This window comes from Giraffa tippelskirchi, chromosome 5 (assembly GCF_054371585.1).
Source record: "Giraffa tippelskirchi isolate mGirTip1 chromosome 5, T2T-mGirTip1v1.2.pri, whole genome shotgun sequence".
In the NCBI taxonomy this organism is placed as follows: Eukaryota; Metazoa; Chordata; class Mammalia; order Artiodactyla; family Giraffidae; genus Giraffa; species Giraffa tippelskirchi.
Window position 1 is genome coordinate 166,656,314 of NC_137279.1, and position 23,595 is coordinate 166,679,908.

The 23,595-nt window shown below is 50.1% G+C and overlaps 1 protein-coding gene across 5 annotated transcripts; it reads left to right on the top strand.

The window, feature by feature from the left end:
- The first annotated feature begins 88 nt into the window (after positions 1-88).
- Positions 89-23,349, top strand: CYB5RL (cytochrome b5 reductase like). 5 transcript variants are annotated; one of them, XR_014054611.1, is made up of 8 exons: positions 89-138; positions 5,517-5,771; positions 6,679-6,827; positions 9,741-9,828; positions 13,523-13,627; positions 13,913-15,246; positions 17,350-17,553; positions 21,274-23,349. XR_014054611.1 is itself a non-coding variant. In XM_081493078.1 (7 exons), the coding sequence occupies exons 2-7, from the start codon at positions 5,577-5,579 to the stop codon at positions 21,475-21,477; spliced, it is 945 nt and encodes a 314-aa protein (XP_081349204.1). In that variant the 5' UTR covers positions 89-142; positions 5,517-5,576; the 3' UTR covers positions 21,478-23,349. The 5 variants fall into 5 exon arrangements, 4 of the variants coding, with proteins under 4 accessions (XP_081349204.1, XP_081349203.1, XP_081349205.1 ...); XM_081493078.1 differs by lacking the exon at positions 13,913-15,246 and having other exon boundaries at positions 89-142; XM_081493077.1 differs by lacking the exon at positions 13,913-15,246.
- Positions 23,350-23,595: the final 246 nt, after the last annotated feature.

Sequence of the window (23,595 nt, forward strand, 5' to 3'; positions counted from 1 at the left end):
AACCAATCACCGCCAGGTAACTCTTGCCTTGCCCCACCCGGCAGGCCGTCCGCATTTTTTCACAGGTGGAACCCTGCCCACCTCCCCCGGCTGGGAGTGAAACCTTCAAGATCTTTACCTGAAGGGAAGCGCAGGAGGGTAGGTGAGTGGTTGTGGTGAGAGCTGGAACGAACTAGGACAGATTCAGGACTTAAAACCTGAACTCACGACAACTTTGATTTCTTACGAGCAATTGGAGCTTGGGCAGAGTGCTTCCTTCTGAGCCTTAAAGTCACTCGATGTAAAAATAGGGATGTGTCTGTGTGCTCAGCCGAGTCTAACTCTTTGCGACCCCATGGACTGTAGCTGGCCAGGTTCCTCTGTCCATGGAATTTTCCAGGCAAGAATGCTGGAGTGGGTTGCCATTCCCTCCGCCTGGGGATCTTCCTGACCGAGGGATCGAGCCCACATCTCTTCTGTCTCTTGCATTGGCAGGGCGATTCTTGACCATTCCGCCAACTTGGAAGCCTCAAAATAGGGATGGAAATGCCTAAACTAGCTCAATCGCGTAGCGACCAGAACGTGGTGGGTATCCCGTAAGTTTCCTTTGCTCTCCACCACTTCTGACGGGAGCCTGAGCTGGCCCTTGCACCACGCTGGGGCCGCTCTGACCTCGCACACAGCATGCCTCCTCCCCAGCGCCCAAAATGAGTTCATTTCCTCCTCTTTCCTCAGAATGTCCCTTTTCGCCTCCTAGGAGCAGGGTCAGAGCGGCAGAGGGGTACCTTGCTCCTTGCTCAGTAGGTATTTATCAAATGCCTACTGTGTGTCAGGCACTGTTGAGTAGCGGGTTTACACTGGTAAATAAAACGGATGTGCGATGTAGAGCTTACAGTTTAAGTGGGAGATACAGAAAGCAAGTAAACCAAACAGCAGTTGCAACACACACACTTAATATCCCTTTCCCCTAGTTGTTTTCCTCTTTAGTATTTAACACTGAACATAGCCTATTTTTCATTTTGATCTTAATGACGTTGCCACTGGAATATAAGCTCCATGACTGCAAGGAGCTCCATGAATGCAAGGAGCTCCGTGACTGCGAGGAGCTCCATAAATGCAAGAGTTTTTCTTTCTTCATTATTGTGAAGTGTGCCTCTAGATCAATGCTGAGCACATAGTAAATGTACATTTAATGAATCAATACATAATAATGTAATGAATAAGCCAATAGGTACCTGCTAAAGCAGGGGTCCTCAACCTCCAGGATAGTCACTCCCCATCAACTTGCATCACTGCTTGAGCTCTGCCTGCTGTCAGTTCAGCAGCTGGCATTAGATTCTCATAGGAACATAAACCCTAACCCTAAAGTAAAGGTGGAATATCCTGATTGCCACAAAATAGAAATAAAGGGCACAATAAATCTAATGTGCTCAAATCATCTTGAAACCATCCCCTCCCCCACCACAGTCTGAGGAAAAATTGACTTCCAGGAAACTGGTCCATCCCAGCTATGCTAGAAAATGAGAAGTGGATGGCTCTAAGAGGAGATGACCTTGAAGCAGGGTCTGAGGGTGTGGAGAGTTATCCAGGCAGAGGCAACATGTGTCAAGGCCTGGCTTCTTAGACTCAAAAAGTAGAGGCTGAGAGGAGATGTGAAACTGATCTTGAAAATTCATAACTGACACGGCCAGCTTCTCTAATCACTTCCAAAATAGCAGGGAAAGTGGGATTAGTAAAATCCAGAAAGTAAATTTTAGGCAAAGATAGGTAAATAACTCTCACACTGTACAGCAATTTACAGTTAACAGAGCTCCTCCTGTTAACTTAGCTCAATTTCTTCCAAACCTTTTGGGAGTAAGAAATCAGCGTATAGAGGAAACCAGATCTCATTCACTTTTAATACAAACCTGGTACATAACATGTAAGAAGAATGGGTTGAACTGACGTGGCACCATTCTCATCTGGAAACTCTGTGAAGGTAGAACCCATGTTTTATTAACCTCTGCTGTATCCCAGCATCAAGCACTATGCCTGGCTCCCAGACCTTGTTTGTAAACTGAGCACTCACCACCTGCCTGAGCCTTCCGTATGCCAGGCTTGTGCTTGGTGGTAGGATGCAGAAAGAATAAGACACCAACTACACGTGCCCTCAAGAGGGTCTTAGCCTGCTGAACCTTCCTGAAATCATTGAACCAGCAGTAGAAGAAGGTTTTCTTTCCTCTAAAGAGAGACCTTTCCTTTACAAGAGAGAGATTTGTGACACACACAGGAACTACCCTTCTAAAATCAATGTTAGTAAGTGGTAAGAGAATTTGAGCAAGTTCTGACCAGGAAGAATGTTGGGCACAGGCAAGAAGGTTGGATTGTATGTAGTCAGCAGTGGGGGGCTGTTGAAGGTTGCTAAGCAGGGGACAGGTGTGGTCAGAGCTGGTGGCAGGTGTGCTGCTGGATAGTGTTGGGGGAGACTGGAAGCACATTGTTTGGGCCCATAGAAAACTCCAGTGTAAATGGGTATGGAAAGCGAAAAAAGTGGGAAAGATCGTAAAAGTTAGGACTCCTGGGAAGTGATTAGTAACCAAGAAACGGGATTTCCATGTCCTCTGGCAGGCTTAGTGGTTGCTCCTCGCTTTTCCACAGACTTGGCCCACACCTTGATTCTAGCATTTTATGCACCCATGAAGCTACTGCCCTTGGGAGGCTCCAGGGGGCCCATAAAATTCAATGGCAGTTTGGCAAGGTGGTTGTGCCAGCCCAGCCCACTGGGAATTGGAGATGAAGACACTCTCCTCTGCCCTACAGAGGCGTGAAATCTAGGGAGAAAGAGTATCCTGAAGTCTTAAGAGACCAGGTATATGCACAAACCTTACCACTTCTGGCTTCCTGGCTGCAGTTTTCTCCATTGTGAAATAAGGAAGCGCATAGCCTCCTTACCTATAGCTGTCGGGAGCAGAGTGAGACAGTGCAAAGTGCTTGGCACAGACTGGCCGAGTAAGTGACCTATATTCTTTTTCCAGTTATTATCTATTTAGTGTCTGACTCCTCCAGGCCAGGAGCTCCTCCAGGACATAGATGAGGGTCACTCACCTCTGTGTCCCAGCACCTCATTCAGCAGCCCCTGCCCAGTAAGTGTCAAATGAATGGGAGGATAGTAAAAACTGGAGCTTTTAGTCGTAATTGCATTTTAAGTAATGTTCTGTAACATCAGATTTCCCCTAAGTTCTGTTCTCAGACAAGAGGGAGAGAAGACCCCCCCCTTTACTTTGATTTGCCTGTGGGATTTTAAATGAATAGTTTCCTTGCAAGTGAGATGACAGCTCTATTTCTATATGAACTGTAGAGTTCCACATATAAATACAGAAAACCTTGATAAATCCCAAACTGCCCTCACAGAAACATCTCAAAATAAATCATAACCATTTAAATTTTCCTCCCTGGTCTGTCTTTCAATATTTACCTAATGGCCCTGAAACCAAGTTCCTTTCCTTCCTTTCTTCCTTTCATATAACATGCATACTTTAAAATATACACTGTGCTGCTTCATAAAATGAATAAAAAATAGGTCTCTGCCCTCAAGCAGTTCACAATCTCAGAAGAGAAAGACATGTAAACTTGTAATTTCTGAACAGTGTGAAATGCTATAGGGTGGAGATTCATTCACTGGAAGAGCATTTATTGAGCACCTACCATGACCAGGGCTGGACCAAGTGCTATGAGTGCTGCAGGAAGCCCAGCAGGCCTTCGCAGAGGCTCCAGCCTGCTGTCTACCAGCCCATCCCTTCCTTGTTGTCCGTTACCCAGAGCTCCATCTCTAGACTCAGGACCCTAGACCTGCTTAATCCAAATGGAACTAGATTTTGCCCTTGGATGCCCCACAGGCATTCAGTGTACCTCTCACTGAACTTACCATTTCCCTCCCTTCCTCTTTCCTCTAAAACTCAACTCCTCTTGGACCCACTATCCACCCAAGGATCCAAGCCACACACCTGGATGTCCCTTCAGCCCTCTATCCCCCTCACCTGCTCACTTCACATCCATCAGTCTCTGTGTTCTGTTAATTCCTGCTTCAGGATTTCTCTAATTGTCCCCTCTCCTCTCATCTTCTCTGAAGGTGTCCTGGTCCAGATCAGCTCTCACCTGGACCTCCTTCTCCTGTTTTCCTGTGATTGAAGAACAATATGTTCTGAGACCAGACAGAGCAGAGTTCAAGTCCCAGTGCCATCATTTCTGGAGCTTTGTGACCTGGGTAGGGCTTCCCAGGTGGCGCTAGTGGTAAAGAACCTGCCTGCCAATTCAGGGGATGCAAGAGATGCAGGTTCGATCCCTGGGTCAGGATGATCCCCTGGAGGAGGACACAGCAACCCACTCCAGTATTCTTGCCTGGAGAATCCCATGGACAGAGGAGCCTGGTGGGCTACAGTCCATAGGGTTACAAAGAGTTGGACATGACTGAAGCAACTTAGCACGCACACATGTGACCCTGGGTAAGTTATTAAACCTCTTCGGACTCCAGTTTGCCCATCCATAAAATGGCACCTCCAGGACTGACCTTGTTGTAAAGATTAAGTAAAATGCAGCAATTTGGTAGATGACTTACCAACAATACTGAGTGAAAGAAACTAGGCTCGGAAGAATACATTCGTATGATACTGTGGTTATTGTTTAGTGGCTAAGTCATGACCGACTTTTTTGTGACCCCATGGACTGTAGCCCACTGGGCTCCTCTGTCCCTGGGATTCTCCAGGCAAGAATACTGGAGTGGGTTGCCATTTCTTTGTCTTTTAGATGCAGGGATTCAACCTGAGTCTCCTGCTTGGCAGGCAGATTCTTTACCACTGAGCCACCTGGGAAGCTGTTCATATAAAGATAAAAACTAAGCAAATCTGATAAATAGTGGATAGAATTGCAAACAAAGATGGCACAAGTATAGAAAAGCAAGGGAACCGATGGTGGTTATGGGGGGCAGAGGTGTGATCAGAAAGGACACAAATGCATGACTTCTGGGATGCCAGCAAGGTTCTTTTTACTTGAGTGAGTGGTGGTTACAAAATGGCTCTTTTATAACAATTATTAAATTGTACATAAATGTTTTACTTCATCATTTAAAATATTTTAAAAGTTCAATGAAATTTTCTATATAATCTTTTTTTTAACTTTTTGTTTTATATTGGAGTATAGCTGCCACTCCAGTACTCTTGCCTGGGAATCCTATGGACGGAGGAACTTGGTAGGCTACAGTCCATGGGGTCACAAAGAGTCGGACACGACTGAGTAACTTCACTTTCTTTCTTTATAGCTGATGAACAATGTTGTGAGATTTTCTTTGTAATCTTGATCCAGCACTCAGAGCATGGGAAGAGGTCAAGAAACCATGGTTGCCCATTCTGATTATTGTGCCTGTCTGCCTCCCTCCCCGCAGACAGCACACCCCAGGACTGATTCATCCTTGTGCTCACACAGAGCTTGGCACCTGCCGGCCTCGAGGAGAACCAGTGGAATAGAGTTGCCCAGAGTGTAACCACACGTGTTCCCTCCTCCAGGCTGGCAAGGGAGCAGGGCCTGGGCCTGCTCTGGGAAGAGTATCTGATCAAGCCCCACTGATGATGAACCAGGGGGAGGAAGCTGACGAAGAGGAAGCCTGGCTGCAGCTTCGGCCGGTGGAGCCTTTGCCCTCGCAGTGCTGCGGCAGTGGCTGCTCGCCCTGTGTGTTCGACCTCTACCAGCGAGACCTGGCAAGGTGGGAGGCTGCCCGAGCCAGCAAGGACAGGAGCCTGCTGAGTAGGGAAGAGACACAGGTAAGGGGTGTGCTCCTCAGACACGAAGGCCAGGTGTCGGCATCTACCTGACCTCAGCCCTGTATGGTATACCTTCTCAAGGGAGCTTCCTCTGACTCTGCAGCAGAGAGAAAAGAGTGGGCCTGATGAAGCAGATTGACCCAGGTTCAAAGCCTGGCCTTGAGTTGGTGAGTGGGGGATGGGGTGGTATAGTGAGGGAAAGTCCCAGGAGTGAATTGGGTGGGTGCATTTTCAGGAGAACGGGATCTGTGAGTTGGGGCAGTCAGAGAAGACTTCCTGGAGAAGGTCTGGGGGGGTGGGTGGAATATTAAGGGCAATGGGCTGAGACTTAAAAGACATGAATTTGAACTCCTGCTCATGGTGGTGACTTTGTACAAATAAGTCGCTACCACTTGGGCCTCAGTTTCCCCACATGTAAAATAAGGGTATTGGATTAGGTCATCTTTAAGGTCCTGTCAGTTTCTAAATTCTGCATTTTAGCAGGTTTCAAGGATAGGTGGGTCTTTCATACATTGGAAATGAGTGTTCTGGATGGAGGGCACAACTTGAGCAAATAGACTTACAGGTTGGAATCCACAAGGTGTTCTTGTGGGGAACAGGTCTGACACTGGATGCTTGGGAGATAAAATGAGACTCAGGACCCATCCACAGGCACTAGAGTATCCAACTAAGTACCTTGTGCTTTATCCTGGGGCTGAGAGGAACCGTGCAAGGCTTCAGAGCAGGGTGACCTTGATGTAAAGTGCTCTGACGTTCTTAGAGCCTGAAAGGGAAGGAAGGTAGGACAGCACTATTATACAGAAAACTTGTCAACCACAATAGCCTCTCCTTGTGGGGAGGATGCTCGTGGAGGCTTGCCTGTCTCTTGAGTCCCAGATTCTAGCTGGTGAATCTTTTCCTGTTGCAGAGCTGCCCTTCCAAGCTGAGCCCAGAGACCTTCCTGGCCTTCCTCATCAGTGCTGTGGACAGGCTCACCAAGGACACCTACCTTGTCCGATTTGCACTACCGGGAAACAGCCAGCTTGGCTTGCGGCCTGGCCAGCACCTCATTCTACGGTACACTCAGGTAGTGGGAGGACCTCATCCTATGGTATACTCCAGTGGTAGGAGCATCTCATCCTACAGTACACTCAGGTGGTGGGAGCACCTCATCCTACAGTATACTCAGGTGATGGGAGGACCCCCCCCCACACACAGTACACTCAGGTAGAGGAAGAACCCCATCCTACGGTCACTTGGGTAGTGGGAGGACCCCATCCTATGGTACACTCAGGTGGTGTGAGGACCTCATCCTACGGTACACTCAGGTAGTGGGAGGACCCCATCCTATGGTATACTCAGGTAGTGGGAGGACCCCATCCTATGGTACACTCAGGTGGTGGGAGGACCGCATCCTATGGTACACTCAGTTAGTGGGAGCACCTCATCCTATGGTACACTCAGGTAGTGGGAGGACCCCGTCCTATGCTACACTCAGGTAGTGAGAGGACCCAGGCTTTGCAGCCCTGCTCTGCCATTTGTTAGCAATGTGGTCTGGGGCAACTTGCTTAACCTTCCTAAAGCTTCCATTTGTCATCTTCAGCGTAAACACGGTGATACATGACTTAGAGGGCTCTTGGAATTGACCTGGATAGTGTATTTTCATGATAAATAATAACAACAAACACTTTTTTTCATACAGTTTATGCTCATACGTATGAGCTTATTTGTTGTTCACAAAATCCTGTGTGGTAGGCACCATTATCATACCAGAGAGGAAACTGAAGTCAGAGAGGTTTAATAACTTCCCCAAGATCACACAATTGGCAAATGTTGGAGTCAGGGCCCAAAAGCAAACAGTGTGGCTCCAGAGCTTGTGGCGTTAACCTCATACAATTAGCACCAGTTGATAGAAAGGAGACTGACATTGAAAATAAGAGGCTTGCCCAGTATCACACAGCTAATAAGGATTCAAGCCCAGACAGCCCGCCTCCTGAATTACACCCTTCACTCATCTGCACTTCCTTCTTCCTCCCAGCTTAATTTTGTCCTCTCCTCCCACCTCGATCCCCACCTTCACCTACCCAGGGACAAGACCCTTTGGGACCTCCAGGTGGAGGCATCTGGCAGGCAGTCAGCTCTCTAGGCCTGACGCTCAGCAGAGAGATCTGAGCTGCAGGCGTGGATCTGGGAAGCATCCAGGTATATTGTTATACCTGGATGGGATTTGGGAGCATGTGGGACATGGAAAGAAGGAAGGAGTTAGGAATGAACCCTGGCAACTCCACCATTTACAGTGTTGGCAAGAGGAGGTAGAGCCAGCAAAGGAGACAGAAGGTATAGCCAGGGGACAAGGAAGGAAGCCAGGAGAGAGCTTATTACTCATCACACTCTGGTCACTTGCCTCACACTGACCTCTGGTGTTTGTATCCAGCTCATTCTGGCCTGTGGCCTGGCTGGTGGGCCTTAAAGGTCACTATTCCTTTAGGAGCCACCGGACAGGTCAGAGCCCAAGAAACCCTCCATCCGTAAGTCAGGGATGCCCAGAACTGCCTGCTTCTAGTCTGGTCTCTCCACTGTCTCTGTCACTCTCAGGACACCCACGTCCCTTCTCGTTCAGACCCCTTCTGGTGCTCCACAGCACCTCCCCAGCAACACGCCAACTCACAGCCCCAGCTTTCTTGCCCACCAAGTTCTTTGCTGCCCACCCCCGTGTTTGCCCCCCTCACCAGTCCCTGGCTTGCCCTACATTAAACTACCTCTAAGCTTTTGCCCCTGGAGGAGGGCATGGCAACCCACTCTTGAATTCTTGCCTGGAGAATCCCCATGGACAGAGGAGCCTGGCGGGCTACAGTCCATGGGGTGGCAAAGTGTTGGATACCCCTGAGTGACTAAGCACAGCACAGCACAAGCTTTTGCCTAGGTTCCTCCCTTTACTTCCTGTCCCCATTTTCACGTGTTAGTGGCTGGCTCATCCTTTAATACTCAGCTCAGGGAGGCCTTCTGAGGTTCCCCAGATGAGAGTGCCTGTGACTTACCTCTGTCATAGCAAATGTCACAGTGCCCTTTGCATCCGAGCCATGCCATATGTTCTGTTTGTTAGTTCCTTATTCTGTAAGCATTTATTGAATGTTTCTCCCCAACTTTTGATACAGTAGGATGAGCCTTTTTAATCTTTGCATACCTTGGAGGAGAAAATTTTGTACGTAGTAAGGTTCAAGAAAGGGGTGCTTGGGTGCTCCAGGGAAGCTCTGAGGAGTAGTGGTAAGGAACCTGGCTCTGAGGTAGACAGAGCTACAGTTGATTCTAGCTGTGTGACCTCAGGCAGGTGACATCCCTTCCCTAAGCCCTGGTTTCCTCATTTTGGTTATTGTTTGCAATAAATGAGGTACTGCCTGTAATATACTTGGTGCATCATAGGCACTTAATACAACATGTCTGCATGATTATCCTTCTGGCGCCCTTGTTGATAATACTGGAGTGGATTCATGCATCAGGTCAAGCTTTGGACGAGGGTACCTTTGAGGATCCTTTCTAATTCCAATGCTCCTGGCACGTGGTAGTATTTGCTAAATGTTAAACACTTGTTAAACATAGCTGTTTTTATCTTGATCATGCTATGGTCAGGGAGAGGTCAGGAAAAACCTCAGTGATGTCCTAAAACAGCTCACATCATCAGTGTGCTTTCTGAAGCACCTTTTCATCTGTAATCCCAATGGAACCACATAGCAGGGGCATGGGTGATTGTCCCCATTTTACAGAAAGAGCAACCGAAGGTTTAAATGACCTGCCTAGGGTCTCACAGCCAGCACGCAGTCACGGGGGAGCCCAGTACTCTTTTCTTCTGCTCCACCTTGCCTGCCCCTCAGTGAGGACCACTGGGCTGACTGGGCCCCTAGCTTCACTTTCACCAGCCTGGCACAGGTTAGGTACTCTAAGGATTTGTTGAATGACTGGCTGACTGCCTGACCAAGTGCATCTCTTTCCCAGAGGGACAGTAGATGACTTAGAAATTCAGAGAGCCTATACGCCCATCAGCCCTGCCAATGCAGAAGGATACTTTGAAGTTTTAATCAAGGTAAGTCAACTCACACGGTTGCTCTAAGAGCCAAGGACTGGACCTCCATTTGCCAACTTGGTCGGGGTTGGGCACTTCCCTTTGACGTGGGAAAAGCCAGGATTCACATGGGAGGAGGCTGGCTGGAGGGAAGAGCAGGGACAATGGGGGTGGCCTATTTTCATCTCCTTCCCTAGGGAAAAGGGGCTGCTGCATCACCAACAGAGGGCATGTTCCCGATAGATTTTATGAACAAAAGGCTTGGACTGAGAAGAGTAAAGCTCTTCATCCTCACCTTCTTACTACTGATGGAGCGTGAGCACTGAGCCAGGAAAAGGGGAACCAAGTTATGGGCACCTTTTGTATGCTGGGCACAGGCATCCAGGGGGAGTCAGACCCAGTGCCCACCCTAAGATGGGGCCAGATTGGGACACTGCAAGGTGGTAGATGCAGCAGACCCCAGCCCAGCTCAGGGCACCTGGGGCTGCAGGGAAAGTGGACTGGGCTTCCTTGAGGAAGCTGTGTGTGTGTGAGCTCTGTGTTAAGCTCAGGAGTGGGAAGGAAGCTCTGAGTGCTGAGCAGTGTGTATATACAGCAGCCAAAGGGGCATGATTTGGGGAACTTCCAGTCATTCGTCTTGGAACAGAGGGTGTGCGCAGGCAAATGACGGGACATGGAATACCTTGGGGACCAAGCTAACTGAAATTACCTTATGGAAGGAGTTGGCAGGGGCTGGGGCATTTGAGCTGGGCCTTGAAGAAGGAGTACAGATTAGAGGTGGCATTCCAGGGGTGGATAACCAAAGGCAGGGAGAGGTGAAATAGAGCAGGGTCTGGTAGGAACTATACTCAGGCAATGGCACCCCACTCCAGTACTCTTGCCTGGAAAATCCCATGGACGGAGGAGCCTAGTAGGCTGCAGTCTATGGGGTCGCTAGGGGTCGGACACGACTGAGCGGCTTCACTTTCACTTTTCACTTTCATGCATTGGAGAAGGAAATGGCAGCCCACTCCAGTATTCTTGCCTGGAGAATCCCAGGGATGGGGGAGCCCGGTGGGCTGCCGTCTATGGGGTCGCACAGAGTCGGACACGACTGAAGCGACTTAGCAGTAGCAGTAGCAGCATACTCAGTCTGAGTGGTGGAAGGAGACGTGCTTGTGGGGGCAGCCAAGGTGGGCTGGGCAATTGGTAGAGATGAGATGAACAAAGTGGGCTGGATGCAAAATGTCCCAGAGACCCAAGGAGTAGGCAATATATGTATAAGAAGTCATGAAGTTTGAATTACATGCAAAAATAATTGGGTTGAACTACGTGAAATTGCTGACATGCTAACATTTTTGACTTATAGAACCAGCAGTTTCGCATGAGTCAACCTAATACACAGCTCTAGATCTTTTCCCAAACAGAATCCTAGGGAACACCTATCTTTAGGTGTTCACATCCTTTGTCTCCCTTGTAGGACAGAAATTATCCCTCTTTCATTGACAAGTAAACTGAGACCCCAGGAGAGCCTGAAGCTCCCCAGGTAGTAAGAAGTGCAAGTGGTGGGTAAGCCCTGGCCTCCTGATTCCAAGTCCTCAGCACCATCTATGGCTCCCGCCTTCCCCCCCTGCCTTCAGAGCTCGAGTATTTATTCCCTCAAACATAAGCTTGGATGGGATCCCTTCTCCACGCAACTGTTTGTCTGGGAGATTCCACAAATCCTCTCCAAATGGCCCACTTCCCCAAGCTGCTTGTCTGGGTGTGTTTCTATTGAAAGGATAAGCCTGGAGACAGTACTTCGGGGCAGCTGTATCACTCCCAGCTGCAAGGCTGATTTTCTCCTTCGTTTACCGGAAAGCCTCTCTTCAGAGAGATGCTTAATTATCCCTAAGCCGCTGGCTGGGAAGAACCGGAAATGTCTTGGCAAATTGGGAAGGCAGGCGGGTTTACTAAGGTTTATGCTCCCTTGTAGACGGAAAGGGGGAACTCCCATTTCTCAGGCACCTTCTGGGCTCCAGGTACTGCTTCTAGCTCTTTAATTACCTCATTTCAACCTTGTAACCTCCCTGCAGAGTAGATCATATTCTCCCCACTTTGCAGATGAAGAAACTAAAGCTCAGAGAGATGATATTGTCCCAAGGCCCCTTGGGTAATATGATCCCAAATGGAAGAACAAGTCCAGTGTCAGTTCTGTTTAACAAATGTGTTTTGAGGGTTTACCCTGTGCCAGGCTCTGTGTGAGTGCCAGAAGCTCAGAAAAATCCTTCCTTTCTCCTTGAGTTCTCTCTGTGCCATAGGGCTTCTAAGGCCACCCCTGGGGCTGTGCCTCCCCAGGACCGGGGCCACAAAACAAGGGGTGGGCTGAAATGTATCTTTCAGCAAGTTAGAAAAACTGTAGCCTCCACCCCAGACCTCTTCCAGGTCAGCCGAGGACGTTCTTTGCTTTATACATTTGGTGCCCAAGGAAGGCAGCAATGGTACCAGAAGTAGCTGCAAGTACTTAAAAGCAAGTCTGGTGACCAAAGCCCAGTCTCTCCTTCAGGCCTGGTTATAATTTCTCCAAACACTCTTCCAGTCCTCTCTCCCAGTGCTCCCCCCTGACCCCTACTCTATCATGTCCACTTGCTGTTCCTAGAACATGACCTGGCCTGTCCTATCCCTAAGCATACCACACCTGATGCCCAGAATTCTCTGTGCCCTTCTGCCCCCATCTCCAGTGAGTCTGATCCTACCCAGTCTTCAAGGTCCAGCCCCACCACTTCCTTCTCCAGGAAGCTCTCCTCAATCCCACTCCACTGTAAGTGACTGCACCTCCTCAGGCATTAGGTAGTCTCTACCTTGTGTATGTCTGAGACTTAGGTTCCTCTTAGACTGTGAGCTCCTTAAACTTAGGAGGGCCTGATCTGGGTTACTGATTTGTTCATTCAGATGTTTAAGTCCTTTCCATGATTCAGGCATTGGCTGCCTTCATGGAGCTTAAGGTCCAGCTGTCTTCCCTGCAACCCCAGCATAGTGCCTAGCACAGAGTGGGTGGGCACCCAGCAAGTGCATACTGCCCTTCTCCCATGGAGGAATCCCCTCCACAACCTTCATTTGTTTCATCCAGCCAGGAGACAGTGTAGGGATATGCAGAGGTTACAAATGAGTGGCCCACAGACTGCCTCTAGCCTACAAATATATTTGGTTTTGGCCTATATAGTGTTTTAAAATTTTGAATTAATTGCTAACATTTCAAAAATGGGAAAATTTTCTTAAAAATATGGATTTCCTGCCCTTCTAGAAAGTCAGAAGATCTGGCATCACTGGCCCTGTGGACTGTAGACTGGAATTTGCAAAGTGGCTTCTTCCTTTAGAAAGAGTATTCGCTCACCAATTTACCTTAGTCCTCACCACTCGCTCTTATCTGCCTGACGCTGACACTGTTAGGTGCCATTAATTGTCTCATACCTGATTCTTCGCTCAGTTATGTTACCTGTGTGGCCCCTGGTTATTTGATTTGAGACCTCTGTAGTTAAGGCTGATAGTCATACAGATTCTCATCTTGGTCTTACCATTTACCTTCTGTGTAAGGTTCTGGGCCTCATCTGAAAACAGGGGCTGACAGTACTAACTTCATGGATGATTAGAAGGATTAAATGAGACAACACGTGTAAAGTACTGAGCTTGAGGCTGGCATGATTTGTACTGGCAGTGCATGCCCGTTCCAATGAGGTCTCCCTTTGTTTGCTCCCAGTGCTACCAGACTGGGCTGATGTCCCGGTATGTCAAGTCCTGGAAAGCAGGAGACACAGCTTTCTGGAGAGGGCCCTTCGGAGGCTTCTTCTATAAACCAAACCAGGTCAGTGCCCACGCTGCGTCCTCAGGAGACCCCTCCCAGCTTAGCCTCCAGGACTGCGGTTCTCATGTTTCAGGCCATAGAATCTCATTGTGCCATTCTTCTTGAGTCCAGACCTAATGCCAAGAGTATACTTGGGGTTGGACATGGGATGAGATAGGATAGGTACTAAGAAACAAAACTGCCCATGTTCCAGAACCATCTGTGCCTGAACATTGCTTGGAAAAATTCAGACTAAGCTTGGGATGTAGGGCCCTTATGCCATCTGACTCTCAGGTCTCTTTCCAGTTTCACAGGCTATTTACAAGACTATGGAGACCACTCCCTAAGTACACCTTGTGACTTGCTGCTTGGAAGTCCCCTGCCTCCCAGGCCAAGGGTTCTTCCCCTCATCTTCATGGCATGTTCAAGTCTTCCCCTGACATTCCTAGGGAAAAACAGTAGTTTCTCATCAATTGGTGCATATAAGAAAGCAATTTGACAGTATGTACTGGGGACTGGGGACTTCCTTGTGTCTTAGTTGGCAAAGAATCTGCCTGCAATACAAGAGACCACCTGCAATGCAGAAGACCTGGGTTCAATCCTTGGATCGGAAAGATCCCCTGGAGAAGGAAATAGCAAACCACTCCAGTATTCCTGCCTGGGAAATCCTATGGACAAAGGAGCCTGGTGGGCTACAGTCCATGGGGTTGCAAAGAGGTGGACACGACTGAACAACTAAACCACCCCTGGGAGTCTTAGGAATCTTCACATCCTTGACCCAGTGCTTCCTTCTGAAGTCTGTCCTATGGAAAGAATCCAAAATGCTGCCTCTTGCACATGTTCATTGCAGCTTATTTATAATAGCAAGAAATTGGAGACAGCTGAACATCCAACAACAGAGCAATTAAGTATACTGGGTTACAGATACTTGATAGACTATTATCCTGGATTTTAAAATTACGTTTATAAATGATGTTGATGCTTATGCTATAAGGTCAAGTGACCAATACTAAGTGAAATACTGAATACACAAGAAGCTGGGAAACTTAAGTTAGATTATACAGAAAAAGTATTTTTTTTAAAAAAAAGCAATAAAATGTTAGCAGCTCTGGGTGGTGGAATTATGGGTGATTTTTATTTTCTTCATTATATTTTCCAAATCACCCACAGTGAGTATCTACTACCTTTGTAATAAGGAAAACAAAGCAAAACAAATGGAGAAGAATGAATCATTCTTCCTCTCTATTCTTTTATTTTTAATTGAAGTGTTATTGATTTACAATGTTGTGATAGCCTCAGGTATACAGCAGAGTGACTCAGTTATACACACACACACACACATTCTTTTTCAGATTCTTTTCCCTTATAGGTTATTACAAAATATTAAGTATCGTTTCCTGTGCTATACAGTAGCTCGCTGTTGGTTATCTAGTTTATATATGGCAGTGTGTATATGTTAATTCCAAACTCCTGATTCATCCCTCGTCTCTTTTCCTCATTGGTAACCATAAGTTTGTTTTCTTTTTTGGCCGTGCCATGCGGCATGCGGATCCCAGTTCCCCCACCGGGGATCAGACTTGTGCCCCCTGCATTTGAAGTGCAGACTCTTAACCACTGGACCCCCAGGGAAGTCCCCACAAGTATGTTTGCTATGTCTGTGTGTCCATTTTTTTTTTGCGTAATTTAAAAATAACTTTTACTGGTATTCTCCTTATTACAAAAGTAGTATCTGTTCATTACCAGCCCCCCAAATCTGCAGATATAAAGAAGCTGAAAGAAGAAATAAAGAATACCTGCAGGCCATCTTCCCAGACATAACAGTCTTACTACCTTGGCATCCACAGACCCCATGGGAAAGCCCCACACTTGCTATCTGGGAGGGCACAGGGCCCAGCCGTGAAGGAAAAGACATGGCATCTCACGCACAAACATTTGGCCACTGAAACTGTGGCAGAGGCTTCCCTCTGCTCTTGTGAGGGTGCCAGGGTGCAGACCAGTCTTGCCGCTTTGTAGCCATCTTTGTGGCAAGTGGCTCACATCAGCCCTGAGACTGGCATGTTAGCATCTGTCTTGCATTTGTTCCACAGACATTCATAGGGGTTCACCCAGGGCCAGGCCAGTGCTGGACCCTGGAGGCCCAGAGATGGGTCAGATGAGCCCTGTCCTCCAGACGCTCCCAGTCTGACGGGGACACAGGCGCACAGATTGATGACAGCAACACAGGGTGAGGAGGGTGCATGGAGGGCTGTGGGAACACCTGCCTGTGGCTCAGGGGAGGCTCCCCAGAGGAGAGCCTGAGCAGTGATGGGAGAAAGAGGTGATACACGGCAGACTCCGTGACTGGAGGCTGGGAGAATCGGAGCACAGGACGGGATGATGGGCCAGCAGTAGGGCTCAGTGAGGGGCAGGAATCGAACTGCATTCAGTCCCAGGCTCCGTACCAGGCACTTGTCATCTCTTTAATCCTCATGGCAGTTCTGAGGTAGGTGCTCTTCTGCAGAGGTCTATTTTTTTTTTTAACCAGTGAAGAAACCAGAGCTCTGAGAGGTGAAAGAACTTGCCCAGATCATAGGGCTGAGGGTTTACCCCGAGATCTGCATGGCTCCTGGTAATTCAGGAAGCATTCCATGCAGTAGTGTGGTGTGCAGTGGCTGTCGCTAAAGCTAGTGGAAACTCGGACTGTACTCACAGAGACCTGCAAAGGATAGAGGTGAACACCTCACAGTGCTGGTCAGGCACTAACCTGCACAGCACTGATCTTAAAGAGACCTAGAGCCAGGAAAGAGGTTTGGAGAGGGGGAGTTGATGGAACAGGGGCCTCTTGGGAGCTCACTTTTATTGCCTGGCTCTCTGGGCCAGCACTGTGCCAGGCACTGAGGTATAGTATCTCATTTAGTCTAGAGAAGAGCAGGCTCAGGGTCCAAGCCAGGGTCCTCAGATCTCTGCAAGGTGGCCCTGGGGCAGAGGAAGCAGCCCAGAGGACAGGACTGGGATGGGGGTGGTGGGCAACGCTTTGGTTGGATCAGGTTTCAGGTCATTGTGAGATGAGAAGCCCTCCCTGGCAAGGGGAATCAGCTGGTAATACAGCAGAATTCTTGGGCAGTTGTGGGCTTGTTGTTCAGTCGCCAAGTCGTGTCTGACTTTTCGCAACCCCACAGACTGCAGCCAGGCTTCCCTGAGCCTCACCATCTCCCAGAGTTTGCCCAAAGTCATGTCCATTGACTCAGTCATGCCATCCAACCATCTCATCCTTTGTCACCTTCTTCTCCTTCTGCCTTCAATCTTTCCCAGCATCAGGGTCTTTTCCAATGAGTCGGCTCTTTGCATCAGGTGGCCGAAGGATTGGAGCTTCAGCATCAGTCCTTCCAATGAGTATTCAGAGTTGATTTCCTTTAAGATTGACTGGTTTGATCTAGTGGGCTGCCTGTCAGCAGAAGTATGTAAGCAGAGTCCCATGGGGATGCTTTGGAAGGCAGTCAGCCATTTGTAGTATGGCTGCACCACTACTTTTCCTTGCAGCCTCCGGATTCCATGATTTCTGTTCCATAGGCCTCACAAGCTATAGCTTTCACAGGCATGGAGGTTTCCCTGGAGGGGGTAGAGAGGGGAACTTAGATGGGTAGGACACCCAGGAAGGACAGTACCATCCAGTTCAAGCAAGCCCAGGAAAAGGCCCCATAGTTGGTAGGTGGGGTAAGACCCCTTCCCAACCCACCCCTGTCATGTACCGTCTTGTTCCCCAGTACGGGGAGCTCCTCATGCTGGCTGCTGGCACCGGCCTGGCTCCCATGGTGCCCATCCTCCAGAGCATCACAGACAACGCAGAGGACGAGACCTTCATCACCTTGGTCGGCTGCTTCAAGACCTTTGAGGGCATCTACCTGAAAACCTTCCTCCAGGAGCAGGCCCGTTTCTGGAATGTCCGCACCTTCTTTGTCCTCAGCCAGGTGAGCCCAGGGGAAGACTTCCGTCCCTGATGGAGACTCCGCTGTCCCCTTGCCCCTTTCCCGAGGGCCTGCTGTGGGTTCTCCCACCCGTGCCGTAATAATCATTCTCGCCACTGGTGGAACCCACAGCATGTGCCTGTGTTATCATGATCGTCATGCAGATGAGGAAGCTGACGCTCAGAGGTGAAGGCACCAGCTTGTGTCATGCTGCCAGACGAGGTGAAGCCAGGATCTGAGCCCAAGGCTGCTGCTTCCAGAGCACCAGCTCTCACCCAGCGTGCTTTGCTGCCTGCCATCTACCCTCTGGCATCCTCCACTGTGTGGGCGAGCGGCCTGGTGATGGAAGCAGTGGGCCAGGCACAGACGTCCTCTGACTGTCATGGCTGATTGAGGCAGGGACACGTTTCTAGGTTACCCGTCTCTCAGTGCGCCACCCAGTGCCAGGCACAGAGGAGGCACTCACCCTGTCAACAGCTGGTGGAATAAACTGGATCCAAGTTCATGGCATATGTTAGGGTCTTTTCCACATCTCTTTTCCGTGCAAGTCCCAGCCACTCTAGCTAGAAGTGGCTTTGCTTCCTGAGCCCTCTTCCCTCTGGTTCCCCATCCCTCCGTTCATTCAGGTCACCCCTCCAGGCTCTCCCCTCAGGGCCACAGTGCGGGGTTGGGGGGCTGTCTTGCCCCTTACCTCAAGCTAGGCCTTCAGCTGTCTTTGTTCATCTGCCTTCCCCTAGTCTGTAGCTTCATTTCTCTTTCCCGCACACCCTGGGTTGGGTCCCCTGCTGGTGTCTCCCCTGCGTTCCCTTGCTCAGGGTCAGCCTCGTTGCCTTGTACTTTGGAGCACCCTTCTCATCAGTTACCTCTGGAGGCAGCTTTAGAGTGTCCCTGAAGACTTCCGTGATCCTTGACATTGTGGGTGGGGGGCTGTCAGGAAACTAGAGATCCTGAGGTCCCCAGGAGCCAGAGTCCACGGGTGGAATATCTGTCTATCGGGAGGAATGCTCAGTGGCCTGATCACCCAGGATGTCATGCTTGGTGGACGTGAGCAGCGACAGCAGTGCCCAAGGTCAGAGATGAAGCAAAGGGCTAGTGGACAGCCAAGGGGAGAGGGGTGAGGGAAGGGCCACTCCTGCTTAAAAATGAAGATGCCCTCTTCCTGGCCTCCAGGTCCTCACCTATATATGTGGAGTCAGCCACAGAGATGGCTGACAAGGGCTTCCCTTCATCGAGCACTTTCTCTGTGCCTGGCACTGTTCTAAGCACTGTATGTGTATTAACTCATATGCTGCTGCTGCTTCTAAGTCACTTCAGTCATGTCCGACTCTGCACGACCCCATATAGTCCCCACCAAAATCTTAGGAGGCTGTACTGCCATCATGGCCTTTTAATGGATGTGGAAGCTGAGGCACAGAGAGGTTAAGAACTTTGCCCAAGGTAACACAGCAAGTTGGTGGAGAGGCCATTGCTTGCTGGTATAAAACAGCACAGGGATAGGTGCTGTGGAGTGTGTTCAGGGTGCTGGCAGCAAGCAGAGAGGGCTTCACAGAGCAGATGGCATTTGAGCCTGGGCTTGAGGGCAGAGTTAAAGTTCACCAGCAACAGGGGACCTTCTACCTTGGGCCAGGGCTTTGATGATGCCGGTACCTCGGGGTTGGGCAGGTGAGTGGGCTGGCCGTCAATAGCAAGGGCAGGTGGGGGAGGATGGAGTGAGAGGCGCCTCCTGCCTGTCCATGCTCCCTCCACTCCAGTTGCTGCCTATGGGCCATAGTGACAGCATCGTCAGGGGTCTCCCTGTTCAGGCCACTTCTTGCCTATTTGTCCTTCATCCTGTCGCTGGAAGGGCAGCTCTGACCACATCGCAGCCCTGCTTCCTGCCCTTCCCTGGCTCCCCACGGCTCTCAGGACTATGTGCCAGCCCTCTGCAGCCTCACATCCTGGCTCTCCTCCATCCACTGCATGCTGCGTTTTGGCGTCACTGGTCTGCCTGTGGTCACAAGTGCTCCGTGCTTTTCTGGCTTTGCTCGTGCTGTTCCTCCAGCCGGGAGTACTTCTTCCCACTTCTTAAGCTAACGCCCACTCATCCCTCACATCTCTCTGCACAGGTATAATTCCATCCTGGGAGCTTCCCTGAGCCTCCAGGCTGGTGTAGATGCTTCTGCTGTCACAGCCCAGGCTCTCCCTCACCCACCCCACTGCATCCTCATTGTTGAGGGTCCCCTCCCGACTTGAGCAGCAACCAGACCCCATGCATCTCTTGGTGTACAGTCAGGGTGAGCTGCACTGAACGAACTGGCCAGGGAGGGAGGGGGGATTGGGCAGTGGGAAGGAGGAGCAAGGCCAGTGGGCCCTGCTGGTTCCTGCCCTCGAGGGGGCCCTTCGGGCAGGTCAGAGCACAAAGGGCACTCAAGAAGATGCAGATCATCAGCGAGGATCTGCTGTGAGCAGCACAGCACTATCCTCAGAGGCCCTCGGGGTCTGTGGGCTCTGAGTGCGCCTGGGATTCCAGGCCTGCTCTCATGGAGCCTCTTTCAGGGTTTCTCCATCACCCTGCGCTCATCACTCATCACGGTAGCTCAGAGAGGTCATGGTCACTCACCAGAAAGTGCTGACAAAGCTTGCATTCCAACCCCAACACCCCTCTCTCCATCCTGTCTCGCAGCTTGTCTCTAGGAATGAGAAGTTCACCTCAATAGCATCTGCAGAGGTGACAGCCCTATTCTGCCAGGGTTTTATTTGTTTTGGATGCTGGTTACATGGTTTCTTCTTTTTGTCAAAATTCTCCAAACTGTCAATACATATACAATATATGACATATGTATACATATGTTATACTTAAAGAAAATGTTTACTTAAAATAAAATTTTCCAAGTCAGCTGGTAGTGGAGATTTTCTTTTGTAACCCTGAGGATGAAAGCCACAAGCTAAGGCTAGAGGAGCAGAAGGAGAAAGAGCCTGGGGCCTCATACACCCCCGGAATACTACCTCTAGCCTTCCCCTGTGAGAGAAATAAACCCCTCTTTTGGTTAAGGCAGCCTGGGATTGCTGCTACACAGCCAGATGAGGCCAGGAGCCCTGTCTGCCTGGAGCAGCTGTCCTGTCCCCATTGCCTAGCGTAGGGCTGGGCACAGTCCACTCAGTCAGTCAGTGAGTTCAGTCGCTCAGTCGTGTCCGACTCTTTGCGACCCCATGGACTGCAGCACGCCAGGCTTCCCGTCCATCACCAACTCCCAGAGCTTGCTCAAACTCATGTCCGTTGAGTTCACTCAGTAGACATTGGTTAACTCAACAAGTTAATTGAAAACTTAAATGCACAAAAGTTATACTCTGAGAGTGATGGTGATAAATAACCTTGGAAAGATGCTGGGAGACTCACAGTCATGGTGAGAAAACATTGCCCCCAGAGTGTCAGGGACAGCAGCCCCTGGGAGGCGGTGGAAAGGATGGGACCCACGTTCTGGTCCCACTGCTGCCCCACCTCATTGTGTGTCCCAGGGACATCTCTCCTCCTCCCGGTGCCTCACTTGTGCCTACCAGCCCACAGGCTTCTGTGAGGGTGACCCAAGTTCCCGTGGAAGGGAGTACCTGGCCTGTAGTGGGGCTGGGTGAAGCTTGGTTCCCCCGATCCCCTCTGGCTCAGGTTCCTCATTTGGCAGAGAGGAGCTGACTGTGTGAACTCTGAGGATGCCCAGGAGTTACCCCCACTATCTCTCATCCTCCCAGGAGAACTCTCTGGAACAGCTTCCCTGGAGTTACCGGGACAGAACCCGCTTTGGCCGCCTGGACCAGGACCTGCTTGAAGAGCTGGTTGGCTCCTGTCGGAGAAAGCCATTCGCCCTGGTCTGTGGATCAGCCGAGTTTACCAAGGACGTGGCCGGGTACTTGCTGCACGCAGGCCTGGCCAAGGACTCCTACTTCGTCTTCTAGGCCTGGCCTCGCTTCTAAAGCTCAGGCCTGGGGCCTGGCACTGGGAAGCAGGAAGGAGCACAGACTGGAATCTGAAGACATGAATGGGAGACTGCTGCTCACGCTCCAGGTGACCTGGGATGAATATCTTTGCCTCTGCAGACCTCCATTTCTCATCCACCCCACGAGGTCACTGACGCTCCGACAGGCATCCCACTGGGAGGAGAGAGGATGGGGCTGTAGGAGTCCTGAACAGGAAAGTATACAGTGGGCAGTCAGGGAGGACTTTCTGGAGGGAACCAGGTCCCGGCTGAGTAGGAATTGGCAAGAGGAGGACTGGGAGGGGATTTCCTGATTCCTCAGGCAAAGCCTGCTTTCCCTGGAGTCTGTGTATCTCTTGTGGCCTCAGGGCCAGCTCAGAGGAGGGCCAGCTCAGATGAGGTGCTCACTGACTGTTTAGGGAATGACTGCAGGGGAGGCTGGAGGAAGAACTTGCTGTCTGGGCCTCCAGTGCTGTGAGCCTGACACAATGAAGGTTGAGGCTTCTTTGACCTGACCACATCTCAGAACAAGGTGGGGCCCTAGACTACCTTTCTTTTGGCCCCAGGCCTTTCCTGCTGCAAAGGGCTTCCCTCTCAGTCTCCCTTTCCTGGCTCAAGAGCCCAGCCCAGAGTCCTTTCCCTGGCCAAAGAGGCACGGAAGGAAGCTAATGCCCCTCCCTCCTGCAGGCAGCCAGCTCAGCCGCACCTGCAGCTCAGCACCCTGGTGACGGTTGCTATGGAGATCTAAAGATAGAGCAGGAGTCAGGAGACCTGGGTCCCTGTCCCTGCTCTGCCCACTGAGCTGCTGCTGTTTCCGATCCACTCACCCCTCCCCTCCACATGCCACCCACTCCATCCTGCATGGGGCATGCCCTCCCCAGGGAACCCAGTGCTCCTGGGCAGCACACTGCAGTTAATGAATTCTGCTTTTTTGCAGCCTGTGCTCCTGTCTGCTGCACCAGCTCCGGCTGGCTACAGGCAGTCCCAGAGTTGGAATATTAAGCCATGGAATCTCAGAATCAAAGGACCATAAAATTGTAGAGTTAGAATTTTACAGCCATAAAATCACAGTCTTCATCACATGCGTGTGTGCGTGCTAAGTCACTTCAGTCATGTCCGACTCTTTGCCCACCAGGCTCCTCTATGCATGGAATTCTCCAGGCAAGAATAGTAGAATGGGTTGCCATACCCTCCTCCAGGGGATCTTCCCGACCCAGGGCTCAATCCCACCCATGCCACCCGCATTGACAAATGAATTCTTTACCACTGGTACCACCTGGGAAGCCCAGTCCTCATCATATCAGAGGTTAAAGCTCAGGACTCCAGAAAGTATCCCATCTACCAGACTCATTGTATCAATGCGGAAACCAGGGCCCAGAGAGGCCATGTGATCTGCCCAATATAAAACATTTCACGGCCAGCGTCAGAAGCCAGATTTATAATGTCAGCCCTGTCCACAGATTCTATACCAGTGACTTTTTTTAGACTGGACTCTGTAGGATAGCATAGTTCCTGGCATGGCAGCCGCGAAGGAATGGCAGCTGGGTGGGATCCCCAGGACCCCCTCCAACGAGAGCAGTTCTGTTTTTATCCCATTTATATCTTGGGGCTTGGAGTCATTTTGATTTGTGAAATAGGGTTTTCCTGCACTGCCCAAAAAGTTGCAATAAAAATCCATGCTGTGTCATGTTCAATAATAAATAAGGACAGGCCATCGAGGGATGGTGCCAAAGGTTTCAAACCAAGTTTCACGGACAGCATTCCATGGGTCAAATAGATGTGGGGAATACAGCCTGTGGCCTTTGCCAGCAATTATGTGCATGTGAGCATAATAAAGGTTCTGAAAAGTCCAGTGGTAAAGAAAGGTTTTTCGTTTTAACCAGGGTTTCCCAGGCTTTTTAAACTAGAGAACATTTTGAGACCAGCCTTCCATGGACTGCGCTTCAGGGAATGCTGGTCTGCTACAAAGCCTCTTTTCAGCCTAGCGTAAGGAGAAGGCCCTTCCCTCCGCAGCAGAGGTCCCAGACAGGAACTGTGACCTCATTCCGCCTCTCCTGTGACTCGAGTGAGGCACTTTTCCTTTCTCAGGGTCTCTCAG

What these genes read in the sequence shown, in the direction of transcription:
- CYB5RL (XM_081493078.1), top strand. Translation starts at nt 5,577, where the DNA reads ATGATGAACCAGGGGGAGGAAGCTGACGAAGAGGAAGCCTGGCTGCAG. An exon ending in GGCCAGCACCTCATTCTACG is followed by an intron (nt 6,828 to 9,740) that starts GTACACTCAGGT and finishes TCTCTTTCCCAG; the next exon opens with AGGGACAGTAGATGACTTAG. An exon ending in ACTTTGAAGTTTTAATCAAG is followed by an intron (nt 9,829 to 13,522) that starts GTAAGTCAACTC and finishes GTTTGCTCCCAG; the next exon opens with TGCTACCAGACTGGGCTGAT.